The sequence below is a fragment of the Oncorhynchus mykiss genome, chromosome 7 (assembly GCF_057628025.1).
Source record: "Oncorhynchus mykiss isolate SJ-2025 chromosome 7, ASM5762802v1, whole genome shotgun sequence".
NCBI lineage: Eukaryota > Metazoa > Chordata > Actinopteri > Salmoniformes > Salmonidae > Oncorhynchus > Oncorhynchus mykiss.
In genome coordinates this window covers 43,795,731-43,819,812 of record NC_143028.1, presented here as the reverse complement: position 1 = coordinate 43,819,812, position 24,082 = coordinate 43,795,731, and the positions used below count along the sequence as shown (strand labels likewise).

General features: G+C 42.3%; 1 protein-coding gene across 2 annotated transcripts in view; it reads left to right on the top strand.

The window, feature by feature from the left end:
* LOC110527956 (FYVE, RhoGEF and PH domain-containing protein 5) overlaps positions 1–24,082 on the top strand; it is a 43,680-nt gene that overhangs the window by 7,025 nt on the left and 12,573 nt on the right. For both annotated transcript variants that reach the window (XM_021609605.3, XM_021609604.3), the window contains exons 3-7: positions 4,925–5,042; positions 5,693–5,751; positions 6,253–6,283; positions 15,464–15,615; positions 16,004–16,160. In XM_021609605.3, coding sequence (XP_021465280.3) covers positions 4,925–5,042; positions 5,693–5,751; positions 6,253–6,283; positions 15,464–15,615; positions 16,004–16,160 — 517 coding nt within the window. The remainder of the gene's footprint in view (positions 1–4,924; positions 5,043–5,692; positions 5,752–6,252; positions 6,284–15,463; positions 15,616–16,003; positions 16,161–24,082) is intronic.

Genomic DNA, 24,082 nt, shown 5'->3' with positions numbered 1-24,082 from the left:
GGCACTGCGAGTCTCCGTGGATGAATACCATTCCCTATCATGATCAATGACCTCACTGTTTATCTGGAGTTTGTTGGAAACCAATGTGCCACACGTTTGAATCTCCTCCATTTCTCAGACAATAGTCCCCCAGAGCAGGATCTTTTTCTGCTGGTGACGTTATCGATTGGGCTCATTGTTTGCTAGAAGTCTGAAACCTAACTGATCTAAAGGGGCCTATCTGCCCTGTCGCCTCGGCTGCATTCTCCCTGGATAGACTTCTGTTGCCAGGGATGCTGTGTCTGTTTTGTGTCTGTGTGTGTGTGTGTGTGTGTGTGTGTGTGTGTGTGTGTGTGTGTGTGTGTGTGTGTGTGTGTGTGTGTGTGTGTGTGAGCGTGCCTGCGTGCGTGCGTGCGTGCATATGTGTTTGTGTGTGTGCATTCATGTGTATGTTTTCCTGCTAAGCTCTTGCTGAGGGGTTGACATTGCTACTGTCCTAGCCCTGCGGGCCGATGATGGCAGGGTGATTTATTGAGCATGTATTCAGAAGTTAACTTAACACTCTTCTCTCGCCGCCCAACAGAGAGGATCGGGACTGTTGAGGGCAGAGGGACCAAGGGACAGTGGGCGGAAATGAGACAAGGGGATATACCCACAAAATAAGGCAAATAGTTACCACAAAGTCAGAAAGTTACTACAGCATACAACATTTTACACCAGGTTTGATTCATGTCCAGTTCAAACACTGTTTAGCAGAGAAAGGCAAAGAAAAGCATATTTTGTTTGTAAGTGTAAACATAAGCAGGATAAAGAAATGTAAAGTTAGAATATATGCAGCTATTAATGAATGTGCTTGCCTGCCTGTTTAAACTAGGTTTCTGCTGGTTCAGAGCTGAAACTCATTGAGTCTGACTGAGACTGTCTTGCTAACCTAGTTGGCAAGGACGGTGTCTTGTCGGTCCTTGTGTTCGACTCAGGGGGCAGTCAATGTGCTCTGTGATGACTTTCTGTACCCTGCAGTACCAGTCAGATCAACAGCACCAATTAACTAATGTCGTCCCACTGGAATAACCCCGCAACAGACCAAACCACAATAGTTTGTATATAATTTTGCTGCTGTAGTCATTTAACTTATGTTTTTAGTCTTAGAGAGAGAGCGAGAGCAAGAGAGAGAGAGAGAAAGAGAGAGAGAGAATTATTTTCTCTTATGGTAAAAGGCTTAAAGTGGACCTTGGGATACAGCAGTATGATTGGCAATTCCCTAGTGCAGCCTCTAGTGTATCCTCTCCTTTGTAGTTCCTCTCTGCCTCTGTGCTGTGTTAGTTCTGCTCAGAGATACGTCCTGAGTGCATTGTTGTAGAGGGTGGTGGCTGTCCACTGTTACCGTGGTGGCTGGGCGGTCTCTGGTGCGGCAGGGCTATGGGGCGGCAGGGCAGGGCGTGGGCTACAGCAGGCCTGGAGCCAGGCCCTCTGAGGTCATTGCCAGGTAATCCCCAGGGAGGAAGAGTCCTGCCTTATAGGCTTACACTCCACCCTGCTGTTTACAGGAAATGCAAGACAAGGGCAGAGGGAGCGAGGGAGACAGGACTGAGGGGTAGGAGGAAGACGGAGTGGGGTGGGGTGTGAGGGCGAGGCAGGGTGTATGTTCCCAGACTCCCCCAGGACTGGAACAACAAGACGAGGTGTGGTGTTGTCAGGAATGTCAGGTCCGACCTACAACTACAATGTGCTGTTGTTGTCTTCACTGGTAGAACAGAGGAGGGGTTACTGTAAAAGAGTCAGCGGGACCCAGTCTGGACCATTTAAGCAGGGTTCCCACAGTATGACAACACCAGGTCCCACTCAATAGAGAAATAGCCTGTCAGATGCTCTCCTGTTGTTTGCGTTGATGCCTTATCATGGCAGTCACAGTCAGGGGACAGGCTCTAAGCATGCTACCTCATACAACACTGTCAGGCAACTAGCAGCACAACAGCCGTAGATCACACATAATGATCAACATAAGCAGCTCAAAACAATTTCAAACGGTTCTGTTTTTAAATCCACATCTGCGTTTACATCTCCCATGTCGAGTCGACTAATGACCGTATCCCTATTTTCTTTAATAGTATTATTACGAAGACAGAAAATACCCTTCTGATTGCATCTAATACATATTTGAATACTCAATGTTTTACATATTACATGCCCCATCTAATCCTTGGGAAAGGGGGACATATAGGTCTTTTAATAGAAAATCCCTTTTGAATTTGTCACATTAGATTTAACTCCCAGGTATTAAGGAAGACACTGGTTGCAAAGGCAAAGCGATTGCTGGCATAATTATATTGCCGTAGTCTTTCAAGTATTGTTCGTAGGAAGCAGTTTTACTGAGAGCAAAATTATATAGTGTGATTGAGGACATATATTACATATGGAACCAGGGAAACATTTTTTGAATTTTTAATGTGGAATAAATCAGGATAATAAACCATTACATTTGGGCTTCCTATTATAACAGAGGTTGCGCAGGAAATCACTCTTGGTGACTCTGGTGAGAAATGACCCTCAGTGGGCACTGAAATGCTAGTATTTCAATCTAACGGTTCAGTAATGGTTTTTACATATTGTCACTAATGTAGCTCTCTACTGCTGTATTGCTATATGAGCCCAATTATGTCCCGTGTGCCTAGACACTGGCAGAGAAAGGATAGCACTATGAGATATTATAGGACAAACTGAGCATTGTGATGCAGGATATCGGTGCAGAAGTTAAGCTTTTACTTATAGTTGAATATGATGGTCCACATGTGCAATGTGCAACATTTACAAATGGTCACAAATATTTCAAACTGCTCAATAATACTTCAATGACAAGGAAATGACTTGGAGCAAACAAACCTGTCTATCCCATTGAGCCTCAGGTTGAGGTACGCCATGCTCACGTCAGCCTCGCCTCACGTTTACCACACCAAATCTGCCGGAGATCAAAACAGACGCTTAAAATCACTTAATCCCTGCCTGGGACATACCACTGTCAAAATTACAATCAATCACATAACCGGTAATCAATGTAAAAGGCATGTTTCCAAATCCTTCATTTCAAAATCCTTAATAATAAGCAGACATAATCTTCATCGGAACCCGTTCATAAAATAAATGTAATTTAATTCCCTATTCACAGTTGACTCTTTTATAATATTGGCGCCCTTGCAGGATGATGTCATGCCTACAGGAATGTGCCCTCTCCCATAACTTTTTACTGGTACTGGAGATTTGAAACAGACAAGAGGTCCTCCAAGGACTAAACAGCAAACAAGTTGCCTACACATGAGAAACTGTTGAGCATAAAAAAATAAACAGAAACCGTTGCACCTACTACCCCTACCCTACTGCCCCGTTCAAAGACACTTCAATACTTTGTCTTGCCCATTCACCCGCTGAATGGCACACATACACAATCCATGTCTCATTTGTCTCAAGGCTTAGAAATCCTTCTTTAACCCGTCTCCTCTCCTTCATCTACACTGATTGAAGTGGATTTAACAAGTGACATCAATGAGGGATCATAGCTTTCAACTGGACTCACCTGGTATGTTATGGAAAGAGTTCCTAATGTTTTTAACACTCAGTGTATATGTCTAACACATACTGTATGGAACCAACTAAACATATTTGCACTAAACGTGGAATTTGAGTATGAAAGGAAACCATTTGGGCGTCCCATTATAACAGAGGCTGCACAAGAAAAGACTCCTGTGCCCAGACACTGGGGGATAGAGAATATGCCTTTAGTAGCCTAGGCCTACTATTTAAACAGCACTATATTATTGGAGAAGCTGAGGATGGTGATGATCTATGGCACAGTGCAAAAGCTGAAACAGTTTTGATCGCAAGAAAATGTATAACTCTATTTTAGATAGCCCAGCTATATAGTAACTATGAGCTCCTAGGACTCAAAGGTTCACAGACACTCTCTAGCCCTATCACCATCAACAGGGACTCCCAGTGTGATCTGGCCCCTCAGGGGGGGGATAAAGGGAGGTCACAGATGAGTAATGCTCCTCCAGCCCAGCCAATAGCACCAGGTCCTGTGTGAGAGCCTACAGTGTGGTAAGGGCAAGATGAAGAATGACTGTGTCTCGGTGAATATGAAGTCCAGCTAGGAACTCTTTTAACCTTTGGTACTCAGGGGCTGAGAGGGTATAGATGCAGTATAGGCCTGTAATAGCCTCTGTCTCTACAGGGTGATCTGTTATAGTCGTCATTATAAACTGGGTGGCTCGAGCCTTGAATGTTTATTGGCTGACAGCCGAGGTATATCAGACCGTATATCAGGGGTATGATAAAACATGTATTTTTACTGCTCTAATTAAGTTGGTAACCAGTTTATAATAGCAACAAGGCCCCTCGGGTTATGTGGTATATGGCCAATATACCACGGCTAAGGACTGCATCCAGGAACTCTGCGTTGCATCGTGCTAAAGAACAGCCCTTAGCCGTGGTATATTGGCCATATTCCACACCCCCTCGAGCCTTATTGCTTAAATATAACATACTCATTATATCCTCTACCGAAATATGTGTGTGTGGTTCCATCACACTGTATCTGTGTGTATATTGGTACAGCACAGTACTTCTAACAGTGTGTGTGTGTGTGTGTGTGTGTGTGTGTGTGTGTGTCTCTGGTCTGTCTTGCTGTGATGAACCTGTTCACAGCAAGACCCCAAACAAACGCTTCTACTCATGCTGTTAATGTCCCGGCAATCTGGCTTCAGTCATCCATGTTACTACTGTAGGACACACACACACACAGCGGAGAGGATAATACACGCAAGGGCAAGGGGATTGGTGAATTGAAAAATGAACAGCAAGCTTGAATGTGTCTTTTTTGCATTCTTGCAGCATCTATAGTAAAACCTTTGCCAGTGAATGTAATGTCCCTCTCCTCTCCCTGATGTTGCAGTGCCTACACAGAGCCTTTCCCAATGAGCGATACTCTAGCGGGGCTCTCAGCTGAAGAGGACCATGGACTCACCTCAGAGGAGGAGGAGGGAGGAGTGGAGCACGGCTTTGACAAACAGGTGATACACACAGCGAGCAGTAAACACATTAGACGATGTAACTCTATGGGCATGTGTTAAGTCACAGGTTGTACAGATCTTGAAAGATTTGGGAATGAAACGCTTATTATTAAGTATATCTAAGATGGATGACCTTTACTTGTGATATCCACGACATAATATTTCACTTGGCTACCACATTCAATGGTGGCTATCACTTTCTGTTGAAACTTCTTTCTATTCAAGCAGCCATTTTACAGTAGCCCAGAGATGGACCCCACCCCATCCCACTGCCACAATAATATCAGCCGGGCTCCCGCCACGTGACTCACACTTCCTTGCTTTCTTCTTCTTCATCTAAAGAAAAACACAATAAGGAGAAAAATAGTTGCGCCAGTCCCAGAAATAGCCAGCCAGCCTCTCATACATAATGCATCTGAATTTAAATTTGTCTATTTTAAAAAGCTTTCACGTCTATGCTCCACTCTAATCAAACAATCACTCTTATTTTGACAGTGGATAATCAAGTAAATCAAAATGAGCTTTTCCTCAATCTCCTTCTCCCGTGTAGCTGTTGCTATCAGTGTTTCACAGGAATAAGTACCTAAAGAGAGCATTTTAACATTAGCTCTGTTCATTCACTTCTTGCTGCTTTCGCTTCTGTCACCCAGATTGATGGACGATCCAGAGCCTTCTACGTCGCCAAAGAGCTGGTGGACTCTGAGAGACTGTGAGTATCTATTTTAATGGATTCAGTAGCATCCCTGCTTTAGTCAGGCCATTCGCCCTCTCTCTCTCTCTCTCTCTTGTTCTCTCTCTAATTCTCTCCCTCTCTCTCTCTGTCGCTCATTCTCCTCTCTCTCTCTCTCTCTCTCTCTCGCTCTAACTCTCTCTCTGTACTATTCATCACTGTCTTCACTAATTTATTGAGTAGCATCCACAGCATCCCAAACTGACAACCAATTAAATGAGTGTCTGGTGTAAGTTATTGAATATCAGCACAGCCTCAGCAGACAGTGAACTGTTCTTCTGATATACTTCGGAGAGTACATTTGACTTGTTGGAGAATGTTTCTCTATGTAAATCATGTGACACACGTGTTGTATCTTGTTCTTTTATATCTTGTAATAATCTGCTAAAGTATTTACCTCTCTGAATGGATGTGTGAATGGATTCCCATTTAAGATGACAATATCACTAACCTATCACTCTCTCTTGTTGTTTTTTTTAGACATGTAAAGGCCCTTAAGCTCCTTCAAGAGGTAAGATAAACAAATGGAGCGACATCACTCTCATTGTACAGAGTAGAATATATTCTGGTAAAAGCCCTCTGAATACTCCAATTATTCAATTTATAATGCCACGCCCACTTGATCCAGTTCCTTATTGAACATGACTGTTTTCCTCCTTCCGGCCCATTCACAAACAAGCAAAACTTTGTTAAATATGAATTACATTTGTCAAAACTATTACATAATGTTCACAGAATTTGAAAGATATGTTCATTCTATGTTGAGGAAAATTACAGCTCCATTCTGTCTCTTTGTTATCCTGAAAACTCCCCAATCCTTAACGATTACAAGCATACCCATAACATGATGCAGCCACTACTATGCTTCAAAATATGAAGAGTGTTACTCGGTAATGGGTTGTATTGGATTTGCCCCATACATAACACTTTATATTCAGGACAAAAAGTGAATTGCTATGCCACATTTTTTGCAATGTTACTTTAGAGTTGTTGCCAACAGGAAGAATGTTTTAGAATATCTTTTATTCCCTACAGGCTTCCTTCTTTTCACTATGTCAAATAGGTTAGTATTGTGGATTAACTACAATGATGTTGCTCCATCCTCGGTGTTCTCCTATCACAGTCATTAAAATCTGTTACTGTTTTAAAGTCACCATTGGCCTCATGGTGAAATCCCTGAGCGATTTCCTTCCTCTCTGGCAACTGAGTTAGGAAGGATGCCTGTATCTTTGTAGTGACTGGGTGTATTGATACACCATCCAAAGTGTAATTAATAACTTCACCATGCTCAAAGGGATAGTCAATGTCTGCTTTTATTTTTACCCATCTGCCAATAGGTGCCCTTCTTTGCGAGGCAATGGAACATCTCCCTGGTCTTTGTGGTTGAATCTGTGTTCACTGCATGACTGAAAGACCCTACAGATAATTGTATGCGTGGGGTACAGAGATGAGGTAGTCATTCAAAAATCATGTAACCATAGTAGGCTTTTAAAATAGTGATGGTAGGTTCTGCTCTTTTTACTGACTGAGTATTTTGACTCATTCAGTCAAAAGAACAAATCTTTCGAATGATTTTGTTAATTTGAGACAGTAATGCCCAGAGCACACAGGAACCTCTACTGGTGAACGATAAACTGAAAACTTGAAAGAGTCATGATTCCACAAGTGTCATAAAAGTGTGTATAGGTGGCAGGGAAGTCAGGTGCAGGAGAATCGAACTTGGTAAAATGGAGTTAAAATGGAATTTAGTTTAATAACTTAAAAACATAGCTCCAAAACCATGACAATAATCAAAACAAAGTGGGTACGAGGCTCTGTCGCGCACCAATACAAACAACATGATAAATGAACAACAAACAATCTCTGACAAGGACATGAGGGGAAACAGAGGGTTCAATACACAACAGGGTGGCGCAGTGGTTAAGGGTGCTGTACTGCAGTGCCAGCTGTGCCACCAGAGACCCTGGGTTTGCGCCCAGGCTCTGCCGTAACCGGCCGCGACCGGGAGGTCCGTGGGGCGACGCACAATTGGCCTAGCGTCGTCCGGGTTAGGGAGGGGTTGGCCGGTAGGGATATCCTTGTCTCATCGCGCACCAGCGACTCCTGTGGTGGGCCGGGCGCAGTGCGCGCTAACCAAGGTTGCTAGGTGCAAGGTGTTTCCTCTGACACATTGGTGCGGCTGGCTTCCGGGTTGGATGCGCGCTGTGTTAAGAAGCAGTGCGGCTTGGTTGGGTTGTGTATCGGAGGACGTATGACTTTCAACTTCGTCTCTCCCGAGCCCGTACGGGAGTTGTAGCGATGAGACAAGATAGTAGCTACTAAACAATTGGATACCACGAAATTGGGGAGAAAACGGGGTAAAAAAATACACAACAGGTAATGAATGGGATTGGAACCAGGTGTGTAGGAAGACAAGACAAAACCAATGGAAAATGAAAAATAGATCAATGATGGCTAGAAGACTGGTGACGTCGACCGCCGAGCGCCGCCCGAACAAGGAGAGGCATCGACTTTGGCAGAAGTCGTGACAACAAGCCTCTTGTTCACATGTCATTCACCATAAAGGGGCTTATTGGAGCTGTCATTTGTGACTGAGACTTGTAAAAGTGTGCTTTAAACGATGTACATTTGTTCATTGTTAGGTATACAAATAATATTATTTCTTGATGCATTTGAAAGAAGGTTTAGTTGTGGCCGATACTGGACTAGATTGTGAACAACTCTTTGCGAAATGCATTGGTTGACGGCCATGAGGATGATAAGCACAATATCGTTCGTGAACTGCAGCCCCCCCAAACGATTCGTTCGAGTTTGAGTTTGTTGAGCAAAGGCTGTGTGTATGTTTTGGTTCTACAAAGCTGTGTCCATCAAAACGTTTAATAATCAATTACTTGCTTTAATTCTTGCACCATGCAATCAATTATCAGTTCAATTATCAGTTTTTCTTCTCTATGCTGCCTGCAGAATGCTTTATGTTCCTGCTTGTATATACACTCACCGGCCAGTTTATTAGGTACACAACCCCGTTCACAAAAAATGTTTTTCTACTACAGACAGTGAGTCACATGGTCGTGGCTTGCAATATAAAGCAGGCAGACAGGCATCGAGGCAGTCAGTTACTGTTCGACTAAACGTTAGAATCGGCAAAACAAGTGACCTAAGCAACTTTGAGCGTGGCATTTTCGGTGGTGCCAGACACGCCGGATCCAATATCTCAGAAACGGCCTCACTTCTTGACTTTTAATGCATAAAGGTCTCTAGGGTTTACCGAGAATGGTGCGAAACAAAAAACAGCCAGTCACCGGCAGTCATGTGAGCGAAAACATATTGTTGATCAGAGAGGTTGAAGGAGAATGACAGGAATCGTGCAAGCTAACAGCCACAAATAACAGCGCAGTACAACAGTGGTGTGCAGAACGGCATCTTGGAATGCACAACTTATCGATCCTTGTCACCGATGGGCTATTGCAGCAGACGACCACACCGGGTTCCACTCCTATCAGCTAAAAACAAGAAGAAGCGGCTTCAGTAGGCAAGCGATCACCAACACCGGACAATTGAGGAGTGGAAAAACCTTGCCTGGAACATGACGAGTTCAGTTTACTTGAGTGGCCTGCGTACTACCCAAACCTCAACACAAAACAGGCTGTTTGCAGCATGAATGTACCACCGTCCAATTTACAGCAACTGCATTATGTCATTGCGTCAGCATGGACCAACAATCCCTGTGGAACGTTTACGACACCTTGTAGAATGCCCCAAAGAATACAGGCTGTTCTGGAGGCAAAGGAGGGGTCCGACCCGGTACTAAATGTGTGTACATAATAAACTGTCCGGTGAGTATATCATAGCTGTTGGTCGGAGCACGTCTCCAGAGCCGCTGAGCCAGAGTATTGCGTATTAATCCTACAGTAGAATTCATTGCGGCCAGCCAGAAGTTCAAACGAACGAATAAAGTCCCTCAGAAAAAAGAATCATGACTCTCGAGGCAGTAAAAAGAGTCATTCAAAAAAGTTACAAATCATTCCCGAACTGCATATCACTACATTAAAACGTGATTGTGTTAGTGTTACCACACAGGCTAAAACTTCAGTGGCTTCTCTAGGAAGCAATGCTCTTGAGAAGGGTAATTTCTCTATTCTAAGAATTGGGGAAAACATATGAAAGTTCACTAATTGATTGAAGGTGTCAAAATGCTTAAACAATATCAATTGTCCCTCCTGGTATGGCTGTCTGGTAGCTAACACCATCTATAATATAAATCCATCATGTATCTACAAGGACAAGCGTCTGGACCTCATCAATTTCAGTTTTAGAACACTGCAGACACAAAACAAGTAGAGACATACACACCACAGTGAGCTAATACTGTGACACTGTGTGCTTTAGCGCCTCCCGTTCATCATGTGCTATCGATCCCATCTGAGTTAGCATTCATCACTGCTGCTGTGAAGGAGACCTGGCTGCTACTTTATGTCCTGGCTGCTCCCTCCCCTGGGACAGACACAGTTGTCTTACTCACAGCTCACTAAGCCCCTGCACAGGACAGCAGCTTTACCCTCTACTTATCTCATCTACTCTCACCCCCAGTGTATAGAATTAAAGCATACAGGGTCAAATGACAACATTAGACAGTTGGTTGAACAGGGAAGCCTCGTCAAACCTGAGAGACAAATATATGAACAGATCAAACGTCAGCCTGTTATTTGGGAAAGTCCTGGAAAAGAAAACTCAGAAGAAGAACTTCACTTCCCATTTGGGGACAGGGTCTGGAAATGTGTTGTATTTTTTGTTATTCCTTATCAAACAATGGAACAATAGCTTGTGTGTTTTCTCCCAACTCTCACTGACGGTGGTCTTTCCCCCCAGCTGAGTGTGAGTGTTAGAGAGCTCTAGGGAGTGTGTGGGGTGTGTGTGTGTGTGTGGGGGGGGGGGGGGGGGGGGGGTCGTCTAGGAATGTCTGGTCTGTTCCAATCATGCATGGATTGCTGAGTTAGGTCTGTTGGAGAGGGAACCCACTAAGGAACATCCCTCTACTGTTATAGCTTTAAGATTCATAAGAGGTGAGTGTTGCATTTATGCATTATGCAACAGAATAATGAAATATTGTTGAATATCATGCCTGGAAGGTGCGTATGAGGGACATGTAGCTGATATAATAACCTTATTGAGAAGGGGGGGGGGGGGGAACAAGGTTAAACAACCTGCATTCAGTATTCAAAAAACCTAGCAAGTGTGCAGGATTGAGAATTCATGAAAGAACACACTGTACAAAAGGTAATGAATAAGAATGTTCATGATCTTTACATGAAAGACTCAGTAACAAAGCAACAAAAAGACGTCGATATGTCTACAGAATCTACATAAGAAACCTAGTATAATGATGATGTATAGTACAATCATTAGAGTGGACTTGTGTATGATATTTGCATTACTCAGTTTCTTTAATGGGATCAAAGTGCATAGACTACAGCTTTTACATTCAAATGAACCGATCATAAATCATGGGTGTACACCTAACTAACTAATTCAGGTAGTGCCCTTGCTCAATGGTATCCAGTATGAATGATGAGGTTCCCTGGATTCAAGCTGTCAGGTTCCAACTATCCAAGCAACCACACACACTAGCTCCATGACAACATATCAACAGTTGACCAATTCAGCAAACTATTTTTTAATTTGACCTTTATTTAACCAAGCAAGTCAATTAAGAACAAATTCTTATTTTCAATGACTCCTTCAAGGCAAGAGTCTCATTTAGCTTTTGTTGCATCTGGAAATTGAATCCACAACATTCTGGGTTAGGGGTTTCCCTACTTCAAATGCATTGGCTCTCCATACAACATTCTTCTGAGATCAAAATGGGATCAAATGAATTACTCATGGTACCGCATTCAATCTATTCTATATGTGAAGGTCGAGCTCCAGTGCCTTCCTGGAAAATGTCCATTTTTCAGCCAAACCTGCTGGGATCTAGACTGTGCACTTACTCTGACAGGCAGTAAATGAGAAATCATGGAGAGGAATGACAACAGCTGTATTTGATGCATCACTGACCTCTGGGAATCAACAGTTGGTTCTCCTCACTGCCCTCATTCAGAATGTCCCCTTCTGCTTTACTGTATTATCTGCCTAAGGTAACTGGTACAAAGAACCAACCCCATTGCTATATTCTACTCTATCTATTTTTGAAGAGGTGAAGTTACAGTGAACATAGCTGAATAATGCTAAGTAAGTAGCCTTGCGCAAGCCAGAACAGCTCATATGGCAGGAGCCTATCCCTTGTAGCAGCTTGATGTACAAGTACACCCCGTGGACAGAATGCTAGTCTATCACAGGCCCTTACCCCCAATCTATCTCCTTAATACTGAGATGCATCAAGTCCCATTTTTACTGTCTTTGGTATGACTTCCCCGGGGATCAAACTCACAACCTTCCAATCTCGGGGTGGACACCTTAAATGAAGGTAACATTGACCTATTCTAGATTTTTCTCTGTGGAACGTACCCTGGCGTCAAATGAGCACCGATGTGCTCCAGCGCTTGTGTAAATTCACCTCAAACAATGCCTGGTGCGTACGTTTCTGCATAATCATCTGACTGACTACCCCTGGGCTGACGAGCCCACATTGTCAAGGCAAGGTAGTCAATCTAGCTGGAACAACACTGATAAACCTAAGCACAGGGCTGGCTGGCGGCCGGAGAGAACCACCACAAACCAAGGAGCTGACACATGGGACGTGATGTCATCAATGGCTTCTGGAACCTATTCACCTTATGACGCCTGACAACAAGAGCACATCCAATTTGTGGTGATTGTTTTTTTCCTTCCGGCCCACTCACAAACAAGCAAAACGTTGTTAAATATGAGTTAAATATGAAAAACTATTCATTCATGTGCACAGGATTTGAAAGATATGTTCTATTTTGAGGAAAATTATTTTCAAAAATGAAAACATTTGTTTTCACTTAGTATGGAGGAAGACAGGTTTATGTCATCAATGATGTGAGGCTATTGTTTAGCAACGACCACAAAGGGTAAAGAAAGCTTCAGAATGTTGGAAAACCTATTCACTTACAGTACATGTGTTTTGCTTGAAATTAACATGTTTATTTTGGGGGTTTAAATCGTATGCTTTCCATCTTAACTGGCTGTATAATAGATCCTTTACTAGCTACAACGCTACTAATATCCAACTTCGTCTTGATGAATGTCTCTTCTGTACTAGATATATTTAACTGGCTAGCTGCCCATTGCTAGCTGGTTGTATGGGCAGCTAGCTAGATAGGTTGGAACTGCATAGCTAGCTAGCATTACAGATCGACAAACAAGGTGAAAAGTATTATCTTAGCTAGATGGGTAATGAAAGTAATGCCTTATTGGAAAATAGTTCACTAACTAGCTAGTTTCCTGTCTTTGGTTTGCTTTAAAGTCATGTTCAAAATGCTCAACAGCTAGATCAATAGCTTGGGTATGCAGTTTGGGTGTGCAGTTTGTCCCGACCATAAAACACATTTTACCTGATCTGTCATCCACGACAACTAGCTGGCTCGGGTCTTTGAATTGCACAAAGTGGTGATATAATTTTCTCATCAATATTTGGGATTTATGCTGATGAAGAGTGACAGCTTCTGCTTTGACTCAAGCTAGATATAGCTAGCTAGGTATACATGACACACAAGTTCCTCTTTTTAGTTTAGCTATCTCAAATAAATTACAGAGATGCAAATTATTGGGGCATAGATAAAATGTTGCCGTTCTAAAGCAAGTTTGCTGCAATTCTACAAATTTTGAGTGACTGCTGATGCACAACCAGAACATTTAAACTTGTCTTCCTCCATAAGCACTCAGAAGCCAATGTTCATTAGCATAATAAATGAATCAATCAACTGTATTTTATGAAGCCCTTTTTACATCAGCAGTTGTCACAAAGTGCTATACAGATACCCAGTCTAAAACCCCAAAGAGCAAGCAATGCAGATGAAGTACAGTGGCTAGGAAAAACTCCTAGAAAGTCAGGAACCTAGGAATAAACCTAGAAACCAGTCTTTGAGGGGTGGCCAGTCTCATAGAGAATGACTGGTGGTGTTAGCTAGTTATCTTTATGGCACAACAGATTGCAAATATCTACATAAAACATTTTGTCATTGATATTCTGTGTCTAACAAAATTGCCATTTCAAGTATTGTTCTTTGATTGAAAAGGGATACAACCGGTATACAACGGTAAAATGCTAACTAGCTAACACCGCCAGTCATTCTCTATGAGAATGCTAACGCTAACGAACGTCAGCTTCTGAGTTGGCTTTTTCCACATTTTGTTGTGTTACAGCCTGAATTTCTAATGGATTCAATTGAGATATTTTGTCACTGGTGCAAACATAATTCACCATAATGTAAAAGTAGAATTATGTTTTTTGAAATTTGTACAAAATATTTATAAATTAAAAGCTGAAATGTCTTGAGTCAATAAGTATTCAACCCCTTTGTAATGGCAAGCCTAAATAAGTTAAAGAGTAAAAATGTGCTTAACAAGTCACATAATAAATTGCATGGACTCAATCTGTGTGCAATAATAGTGTTTAAGTGACAATGCCCTCAAAGCCGGTGTTTGAAGGATATATTGGCAAGGTTGTTAGAACCGAGACGAAGTCCAATATATCTTCCAAACACCGGCTTCGAACAGGTTAAGAAACAAATTCAAATAATGATTGACATATTTTCATTAAAAAAATCATTTTGTTTGGCCTGCTTTTCTATAGAAATGTCTTTGAAGATATCCATAAAAACTATTCTGATTCATGATTTTGACTGGCTAAGAAACATTGCCTGCCTGTCTTTCCCGTCCTAACTCACGACACATTCATTACTATGGGACAGCAGGAGATTGAATTTAAATACTGAAACAATGTTGCAAATGTCGAAGAGACAGACAACAAGTTTTATACAAATCTCCGTTGTTGAAAACCAAATGTTAGTCTGGGGTGGCAGGGTAGCCTAGTGGTTAGAGCGTTGGACTAGTAACCGGAAGGTTAAACCCCCGAGCTGACAACAACTGAACAGGCAGTTAACCGTCATTGAAAATAAGAATTTGTTCTTAACTGACTTGACTGGTTAAATAAAATAAAAAGAAAGGGGAGATAATGTTACTGTAGAAATCAAGTTTATAAATTGCCTGGTTGGGCTGATGAGACAGTGGATTGCGCAGTGAGATGGAACAGTAAATAGGCATTTCAACGTCACAGCCTTACTTGTGTAACTTATGGAATAGAAACCGGTTGGAATGTGGTTTTAACCAATCAGCATCCAGAATTAGACCCATCCGTTGTATAAGAACATATAGTTCATGTCAATATGTTGATAAATGGTAGGGTTGTGGTCAACAATGTATCAGTGACCAAGGTCATTATGCAACCTAACAGTGGTAGGTAACCCAGCTCCAGAACCCCTTTTCCTGAGTGGTTAGACAGGCAGAGACTGGGGAAGAGGAAGACAGACTGAGATGATACTGGGTTAGAGAAACAGGAAGGATGTTAAGCTCTAGGAGGATCTGACCCGTTCCCTTTGTAACTCTCTCCCTCCTTTGCCCTTTCCCTCCTTATTCTTTTCCTCCCCTTCTTCCTGCCTCAATCCCTCTCCCCTTCTCCCTCTACCCCCTCTCTTCTCTCCCCTTCTTCATCCCTCTCCTGCAGGACTTCAGGGCAGCAGTGTCGGAGGCGGTGGGGGAGGATGGGGAACCTGTGGTGGAGGAACAGAGGCTGGGGGAGATACTGGGCACGCTCCCTGAGGTCTACATACTCCACAGCAACATCCTCACTGAGCTGGACTCACGCATCAGACAATGGTGAGACATTGAGTACGTTAAACACAGTGGGATATCTATATATGCACAATTTTATACATTTTATAAAGATGTGTTTAATGTATTATTTTAATTAGCTAATATTATTATTATTATTATTATTATATGCACTCATAAATAAATACCCCCAGACTTGTAAATTCCATAGAAATGAAAAAGCATAGACAGTTCTGCATTTTAAACGCATCAAGTGGAATGATTGTAAATAGTATCCAACTGTATATTTTTTATTCTTATTCATTCAGGAGCTCAGGAGGTATCGACATGTTTCTATGTCCGTAATTCAATAACTTACCTGTCAACTGTTATTCAATAACATACACTCATCCAATCCTCCAAACCTCAACATAATTCCATTCCCCATCACCAGGGAGGAGAGCCAGAGGGTGGTGGATGTGATCCTGTCTCGACGGGAGGAGTTTGCTGGGTTTGCTACCTACATCTCTGAGTATGACCGGAGCATGTCCCTACTGGCAGAGAGCTGCAAACTCAACCCTGCCTTCCATGACATCGTCAAGCAGTTTGAGGTAAGAGGCTATACTTAGTCTGAGCTTAGAGACTACTTATAAAAGTGGAAGTCCTTTACCTAAAACCCCAATGTGAGTCTTTATCTTGTGTTGATTTAAACTAACCTTTGGATATGCATGCTCAGAAGAATTAGTCCTGAGGTCATACCCACTGTACCTGCCAGTCTGTAACAATGTCTTTATTCAGCCAGGAGTTCCCCGTTCCCTTTAAATAGCAGCTTTAGTCTGTCAACCAGACTCCACTGGGAGTCAATGGCATTTCCAAACCCTCTCTATTCTGCTCTGCTCTATGGGACTGACCTTTTCAACGTGCTACTCTCATGTTTTATACCTCTCAAAGACCGAACACCAACCCTTTTTTTGTACTGTGCATCCCTTTATCTTGGCTGTCAACAGGAAGTACTATCTGAGAGGATGTCATCACTGGTTAACGGGAATTGATCATGTGATCACCATATCCATCGGGAAGAATACGTCACGCAAACTTGCTTTGCACAGCTCCGTAGTATGCAAAGGGATTCTCAGTTGAGTAGCGAATGTGTAATCAAGGTCCCTAATGATGATGATAGGAACCATTATTAACCATGGCAGATGATGTAAAACATGCTCCCAGATAAGACCATCTGGATGCAGCCATGGATTTCTTATTTCCTCTCCAGGCCTGAGTGGCCTGTATCATTGATTCAGTGCTCATATAGTGGAAGTTTCTCACATGCTTCAGGTCACCTTGCTTTTACCGTGTTAAGTCCTATTGATTGGTTATGATAGAGTTAGCAGTTTGACTTGGAGAAGGATCTATAAACGCACTATTTCAGTATTGGAGTGGCCTTTGTGTTAAGTTTTTCCAATGAATCTACCAATTAGTCTCAGCTCTCATTAATACAAAGATTGTACACAAGACCACCCACATATATGCATAACATACCGTTTCTTGCATATAAATGAGTTAGAGGTTCCTAGACATATTTTGAAGCACCTCAAGTTTCATTATAATTATGTTAATTTTGGAAATGAGTCTTGGCTCTCACTGCTACTAAGATTGTACCCAAGACCACCCACAGATATGCATAGCGTACCGTTTCTTGCATAGTCATGAGTTAGTGGTTCCTAGCCATATTTTGATGCGTAGTGATTGGTAGACAATGATTCTACGCATCTCAATAGTGATTAGGAATGCAACCAGACAAGGAAGCAACTGTCTCAGCTTATGAATATTCACGAGCAGCTGCCCTCACCAGATATACTGTGGCTCTACGGGACTGACAATGTAGGTATCGCAGAGAGAAAGAGGGAGGGAGAGAGAGAGAGAGAGAGAGAGAGCGCGAGAGAGAGAGAGAGGGAGAGGAAGGATAAGAGAAACATTTGACTTATATAAGCTCTTTTTTTCAACCACTCTATAGATAAAATAAGCATTATCACTGAATGTATGTCAGAAAAATCCAGTGTTTATCTCAAAGTTAAACACTTTGGGGAATGTTATGAATATTAACGTTATTTCTAGTTAAAAGCTTTTAACTACGCATAACATCCCCTCGTCCTGGCTTTGTAGTGGTTACATCAGAGACAGTAAGAGGTAATAAAGGTGTGATGGCTGCTGTGTGGTGTGAGAGGACTGCCAGGGGGACTCCTTCTGTGTGTAATGAGACACACAGGGCTCTCTGGGACAGCAGTAGAAACTCACAGGTCACAGCCAGAGTCACAGCCACGCAGCTGAGAGGTACAGTAGTTTATCCAGCCATGGCAGTTTAGCCAACGATCAATGCAGAAAGTGTTTTCCATAATGTCAGGTGACCATTTAGATGATTTCGTGGCCTTGGGACTATTAAGGTTCTATCTGCTCCTAGTTCTGAGATATTGGACATCAACGTTTTCACATCCAAGATCTCAGAATGGTTTTGTAGTGAATTCTTCTTTCATAACCCATTAAGTTCCTCACCTTAGAGATACCCCAAAATTTGAAGACATTGGTAAATCAGTTTTTTTAGGGGTTGTCAATCTGGGTTCAGTCGTAAAGTTCTATCGGGCACAGAATGTTGCATTTATTTCAATTTCAATAGAAACATGCAGACATTTAATGATTCAATGAAGAGAATACCCTTCCTTCTTTCTAATTCAGATAATTTTGTAAAGCTTAAAGAGCTCTCTCTCTCTCTCTCTCTCTCTCTCTCTCTCTCTCTCTCTCTCTCTCTCTCTCTCTCTCTCTCTCTCTCTCTCTCTCTCTCTCTCTCTCTCTCTCTCTCTCTCTCTCTCTCTCTCTCTCTCTCTCTCTCTCTCTCTCTCTCTCTCTCTCTCTCTCTCTCTCTCTCTCTCTCTCTCTCTCTCTCTCTCTCTCTCTCTCTCTCTCTCTCTCTCTCTCTCTCTCTCTCTCTCTCAGGTAAGTGGAGGGGCAAGCTCTTCAAGCATTGGTCCAGCAGTGCTGTGTTGTGGGGTGTAATTTCATTGTGGATGTGGTGATGACAGTGATGAAGTAGCTATGCATTGTGATCAGATCACCATAGGACCTTAAAAGATAAAAGCCCCTCTTCAGCCAATTTGTTGTTTACTGTGCTGCTATATACAGCGGCCAATGGTGTGTGTGTGTGTGTGTGCATGTGTGTGTGCCTGTGTGTGTGTGCCTGTGATATTGAATGCTTGTGTTGGTGTTTGTGCCTAGGTGTTTGTGTTCCCTTGAGAAGGAAACACAGGAGGAGGAGAGTGTTTGTGTGTGAGATGCAGCAGGTGCACAGAGAGAGATAAAGACAGTGTGATGGTGATAAATCCCAGTATAGGCAGCTGGGTAATGAGGCAGACACAAGCTAATTAGAGAGGCAGCCTCCTTTACAACTCCCCAATTAGATCAGCTGTGTGTGCAGCCAGCGAATCAGATGGCCATGACTGTATGTATGTATGTATGTATGTATGTATGTATGTATGTATGTATGTGTGTGTGTGTGTGTGTGTGTGTGTGTGTGTGTAGGCACGGCCTCTTTTTGCCTCACTCACCCAAACAACCACGCACTAATTATCATATTTGGCTCGCCACAGAAGCCATTTCAGCCGTACAAGTGTCAACTGGATCACAATTTACATGAACAAGCGACACTTGAGGTGCTGGTGTTCTGTCAGGGAGAGGTTTTAATGATGGGATGTTTTTATTGAAAAAGGAGGGGGAGGGTAATCCAAAGTGAGAGAGAGGAAACCACACAGAGCTAATGTAAGGTGCCTTTAGAGAGGCCCTTATGGAAAAACACATGACTTTCACATGTGATCTTATGTGAAGTTAATATGATAACGTGACATCATATAAAAGCAACATGTGATAACATGAAACTACACGTGATAACATTTGAGCGCATGTGAAAGCATGAGTTACATGTCTAGCATATCACAGAGGGTGTTCTTTAGTGAAAGAGTATCCAACATAATCCAGATAGAATCCAGAATACCCCAGGGCAGCTGTCTAGGCCCCTTACTTTTTTCAATCTTTACTAATGACATGCCACTGGCCTTGAGTAAAGCCAGAGTGGCTATGTATGCGGATGACTCGATACTATACACGTCAACTACTACAGTGAGTGAAATCATTGCAACACTTAACAAAGAGCTGCAGTTAGTTTCAGAATGGGTGGCAGGGAATAAATTAGTCCTAAATATTTCAAAAACTAAGAGCATTGTATTTGGGACAAATCCTTCACTAAACCCTAAACATCAACTGAATCGTGTAGTAAATAATGTGGAAATTGAGCAAGTTCAGGAGACTAAACTGCTTGGAGTAACCCTGGATTGTGGTGAAAACATGTTGATACAACAGTAGTAAAGATGGGGAGAGGTCTGTCCATAATAAAGCACTCTGCCTTTTAAACAACACTATCAACAAGGCAGGCCCTACAGGCTCTAGTTTTGTCGCACCTGGACTACTGTTCAGTCGTGTGGTCAGGTGCCACAAAGAGGGACCTTGGACAATTACAATTGGTTCAGAACAGGGCAGCATGGCTGGCCCTTGAATGTACACAGAGAGCTAACATTAATAACATGCAAGTAAGTCTCTCATGGCTCAAAGTGGAGGAGAGATGGACTTCATCACTACTTGTTTTTGTAAGAAGTGTTGACGTGCTGAATGCACCAAGGTGTCTGTTTAAACTACGAGCACACAGCTCAGACACCCATGTATACCCCACAAGACATGCCACCAAAGTCTCTTCACAATCCCCAAGTCAAGAACAGACTATGGGAGGTGCACAGTACTATATAGAGCCATGGCTACATGGAACTCATTTTCACATCAGGTAACTTATGCAAGCAGTAGAATCAGATAAAAAGAAAACAGATCAAAAAGGATGTGAATAGACACACAGGCACAGACACACATGAACATGATAAGACACGCACTCTAAACACACGTACATGTGGATGTTGTATTGTAAATATGTGACCGACCGGCTCAAATCGGTCTTATGTAGCAAAATTCAAAATTGTGTTTTTTACATTGGATACAAGTAGAGACTCAGAGCTACAAAATTGTATATCACACACTACAGTTGAGGTACAATGGGAAAGTAATTCTGCTTTGAAAGTTAATAAACTTGTAAACTCCCTTTTGAGAAAATGGCCTTTGAATGTTTTGGTACTACTATTGGAGAGTCCTTCTTTGTCTACACCCATTCAGCATCGTTCCCACCCTCTTTAGCTTTAGCCCCACCCATCTCTTTAAAGGGTTGATCCGAGCGTTCTGTAAAAACAACAGCAGTCAGGCACCCAAGCTAACTTGCTAGTGAATTCCAGATACAAATGAGAGAACATTACTCGCCCTAGCAGAGCTGGTTAGGCTGTTATGTTATCCAGAGTGTTGGTGACTGCAACTGTGCTGTCAGATTGTCCATTCATATATTCTGAGCGTTTCGCTCTCAGACCGTCCAGAGTGCACACTGGACGCTCTGGCCAATGAGTAGAGTTGATCTGAACGTTCTGACCTCACAATGGCAGTTAAGCACCCAAGCTAACTAGCTAACATTGGCTAGCTTGCTAGCTACTTCCAGACACAAATGAGAGAACACCCCACTCTGACCATTTTACTCGCCCTGGCAGAGCTGGTTAGGCTATTTTCATGTTTTTCAGGGCGTTGGTGACTGTAATTGTGATGCTGGTAACAATTTACACAGCTTGCACAGTGGATCTGGACCGATTCCGGCTGAGAGTCGAGGCACTCGGCTGAGAGTCAGACTCGGCTGAGAGTTAGACTCGGCCGACGTCATGTGCCTTCGGCAGTATTACTTGTGGCTAAGATGCAGGGATTGAGCTCGGGCCGATTCCGGTGTGAGTTATCTGGCCCAAATGAATTACTTGGGGCTCGGGCCAATTCCGATCAGAGTTATCTGGCCCAAATGTATTACTTGGGGCTCGGGACGATTAGGGCTACGCTCTGGCAGATGATTACACGGGCTGCTTTATATAATTAACATTTCAATATTTATTTTTTCCATATTTTCTCATTGTTTCTGTGATTTAAAAAAATACAATTAACATTTAAATGAAATTCTTTCAGAGTCCTGTATAGTATTTTAGTATTTTGATACTTTGTGCAAGCATAAAAAAAAATTGTGTCTTGAACTTCCCAAGTGGCGAGACCCGTGTTGACCGGGAAACCCATGAGGCGATGCACAATTGGCCCTGTGTCGTCCGAGTTAGGGGAAGGTTTGGCCAGCTGGGATGTCATTGTCCCATCGCGCTGTAGTGACTCCTGTGGCGGGCTAGGTGCATGCACGCTGACACGGTCACCAGGTGTATGGTGTTTCCTCTGAGACAAAATGCTTTTTTGTGGATGGGAATCATTTGTATAAATGTATAAAAAATGTATAATAGTAATATTTTAAGTCACTAAATTGGGTAATTTTGTATACAATTATTTACATTTGCATAGGGGCGCTTCTGGGGGGATTCTGGTAAGATGCCGGCAAAGTGGCTGAATTCTGGCTGAATTCTGGTAGATGGAAACGGCACGATGTACTTGGGCCCATTCTGGGCAGTCATTCATTTTGATTCCGGGCCGAGTCCGACACCCGATTCCAGGCCAATTCAATTAGTTCCGCCCCCACAGAAGAGGGCCGCTTCTGGGCCGATTCCTCATTGCTAGCTGGGTAATTACGCTTTTTTACCAACGTTTACTGACACAGGCCATATTCAACTGGTGTTGAGCGTTCGGAAATTCATAATTTATTCTGTGCTCTGGCACACTCAGACGAGAGTGCTCTGAAATCGGAGAAGATAGCCAGACTGAATTTACGAACGCACCCAAAATGGTTACTTGCATAGTGGAGTCTTTTGTTAAGACATGTAGCTAGCTAGGTAAACAATGAACCATAATCCCATTTCATGACATTACTACCCTGCATGTATCTGCAGGAAGTTAACCAACCCGGTTCAATGTTAGCTAGCTGACATTGGGCTATAGCTAGCCAAGCAAATGGCTCTGAGATACGAATAATAAGAACATACACATAACATTAGCTAGCGAGCCAGCCAGCTAACATTAGCTAGCTAGCCAACAGTACACATTAACTTGAAATGAAACCACTTTCTGTCAAAATTAGAAGCATGTAATATCTGAAAATGTAGCTAACTAGACTATCTTACACATATACATCAAGGATGGACGCATCTCCTGTCGGATGCCATGGTTGCCCTTAGTTTGAAGATGTAATTCGGAGACAGGTGTTTTCTCCATCTCCAACATTCTCAAATTCCACTGATTTCAAAACTTGGTCCTGCAGAAAGTGGAGAGCAACACTTATCCAGTTTTACTACGCGATACATTTTTATAAAAAGCGGCGTTAGACAGGAGTTCCTACACATACTGACCAGCTCAAATAGACAGAAGTATGCTATATGGCAGACCAATCCAAACTCATCTCTTGGCATGTCCAGCCCACCCATTATCTGATTAAAAAAAAGTTTATGTTCAAAGGTTCTCCTGTGAAGTAGTGACCCACGACATGCGCCTAGTTTTCTGAAACGGGTCACATATGTGATAGTGGAGTAGTGGCCTGAGGGAACACACTAAATTCAATTAGCTTTGCAGCAGCTAATGGGGATCCTTAATAAATACAAATACAAATAATCTTATGTGAAATAAATGTGACAACATGGGGTTGCAAAATTTCAACATATCATACCATGAAACTACACATGACAACATTATACATTTTTCACATACAAAACTGCAAGTCCGATTTTTACATGTGAATGTATTTTAGATGTGCAAAATACAATTCCACTTGTGAGAGTTAGATATTCACATGTTAATATTTTTCACATTTGAAAGTGAAAATTACATTTTCACATGTGAATGTTTTTCACATGTGATAGTGCAAATTTGATTTTCACCTGTGAAAGTTTTTCACATGTGAAAATGCAAATTCCCATGTGAATCTGCAATTTACATGTGAGATGAAAATATGTTATTGTCCCTCATGTGAAAAGGTGGTGCAGGTGAACTCTAAATGTAATACATGTGAACAGCTGACCTCACATCTGTCTATTTTGTTTTTACATGTGAACATTTCAGCTCAACATGTGAAAACAGCTATTACACATGTGAAACTACACATTTCACATGTGTTTTTTTGTAAGGGAAGTAATAAAAAGTGTCACGCTGCTCTGCTAAAATAGTGTAAACATCTTTGTGTGATCAATGTGATTACGTTTGATATTATCACCTAGTGCTGGCTTTTCAATATGATTTACTTTGAAGTCCAACGTGTTGGAACCCAAGTGAAATCAGTTATTGACATAGACATGGTGGCATAGCAGGAAGATTCTCATTTGAAGGGATTCCATAGGGCAGAAGAATAGAGACAGTACAGGGTTTGTGTGGTGAAGAGATTTGGAGGGGTCAGGTTGGTGGTCAAACGTTATGTCAAGATTATCTCATTCATCCTTCTGTCATC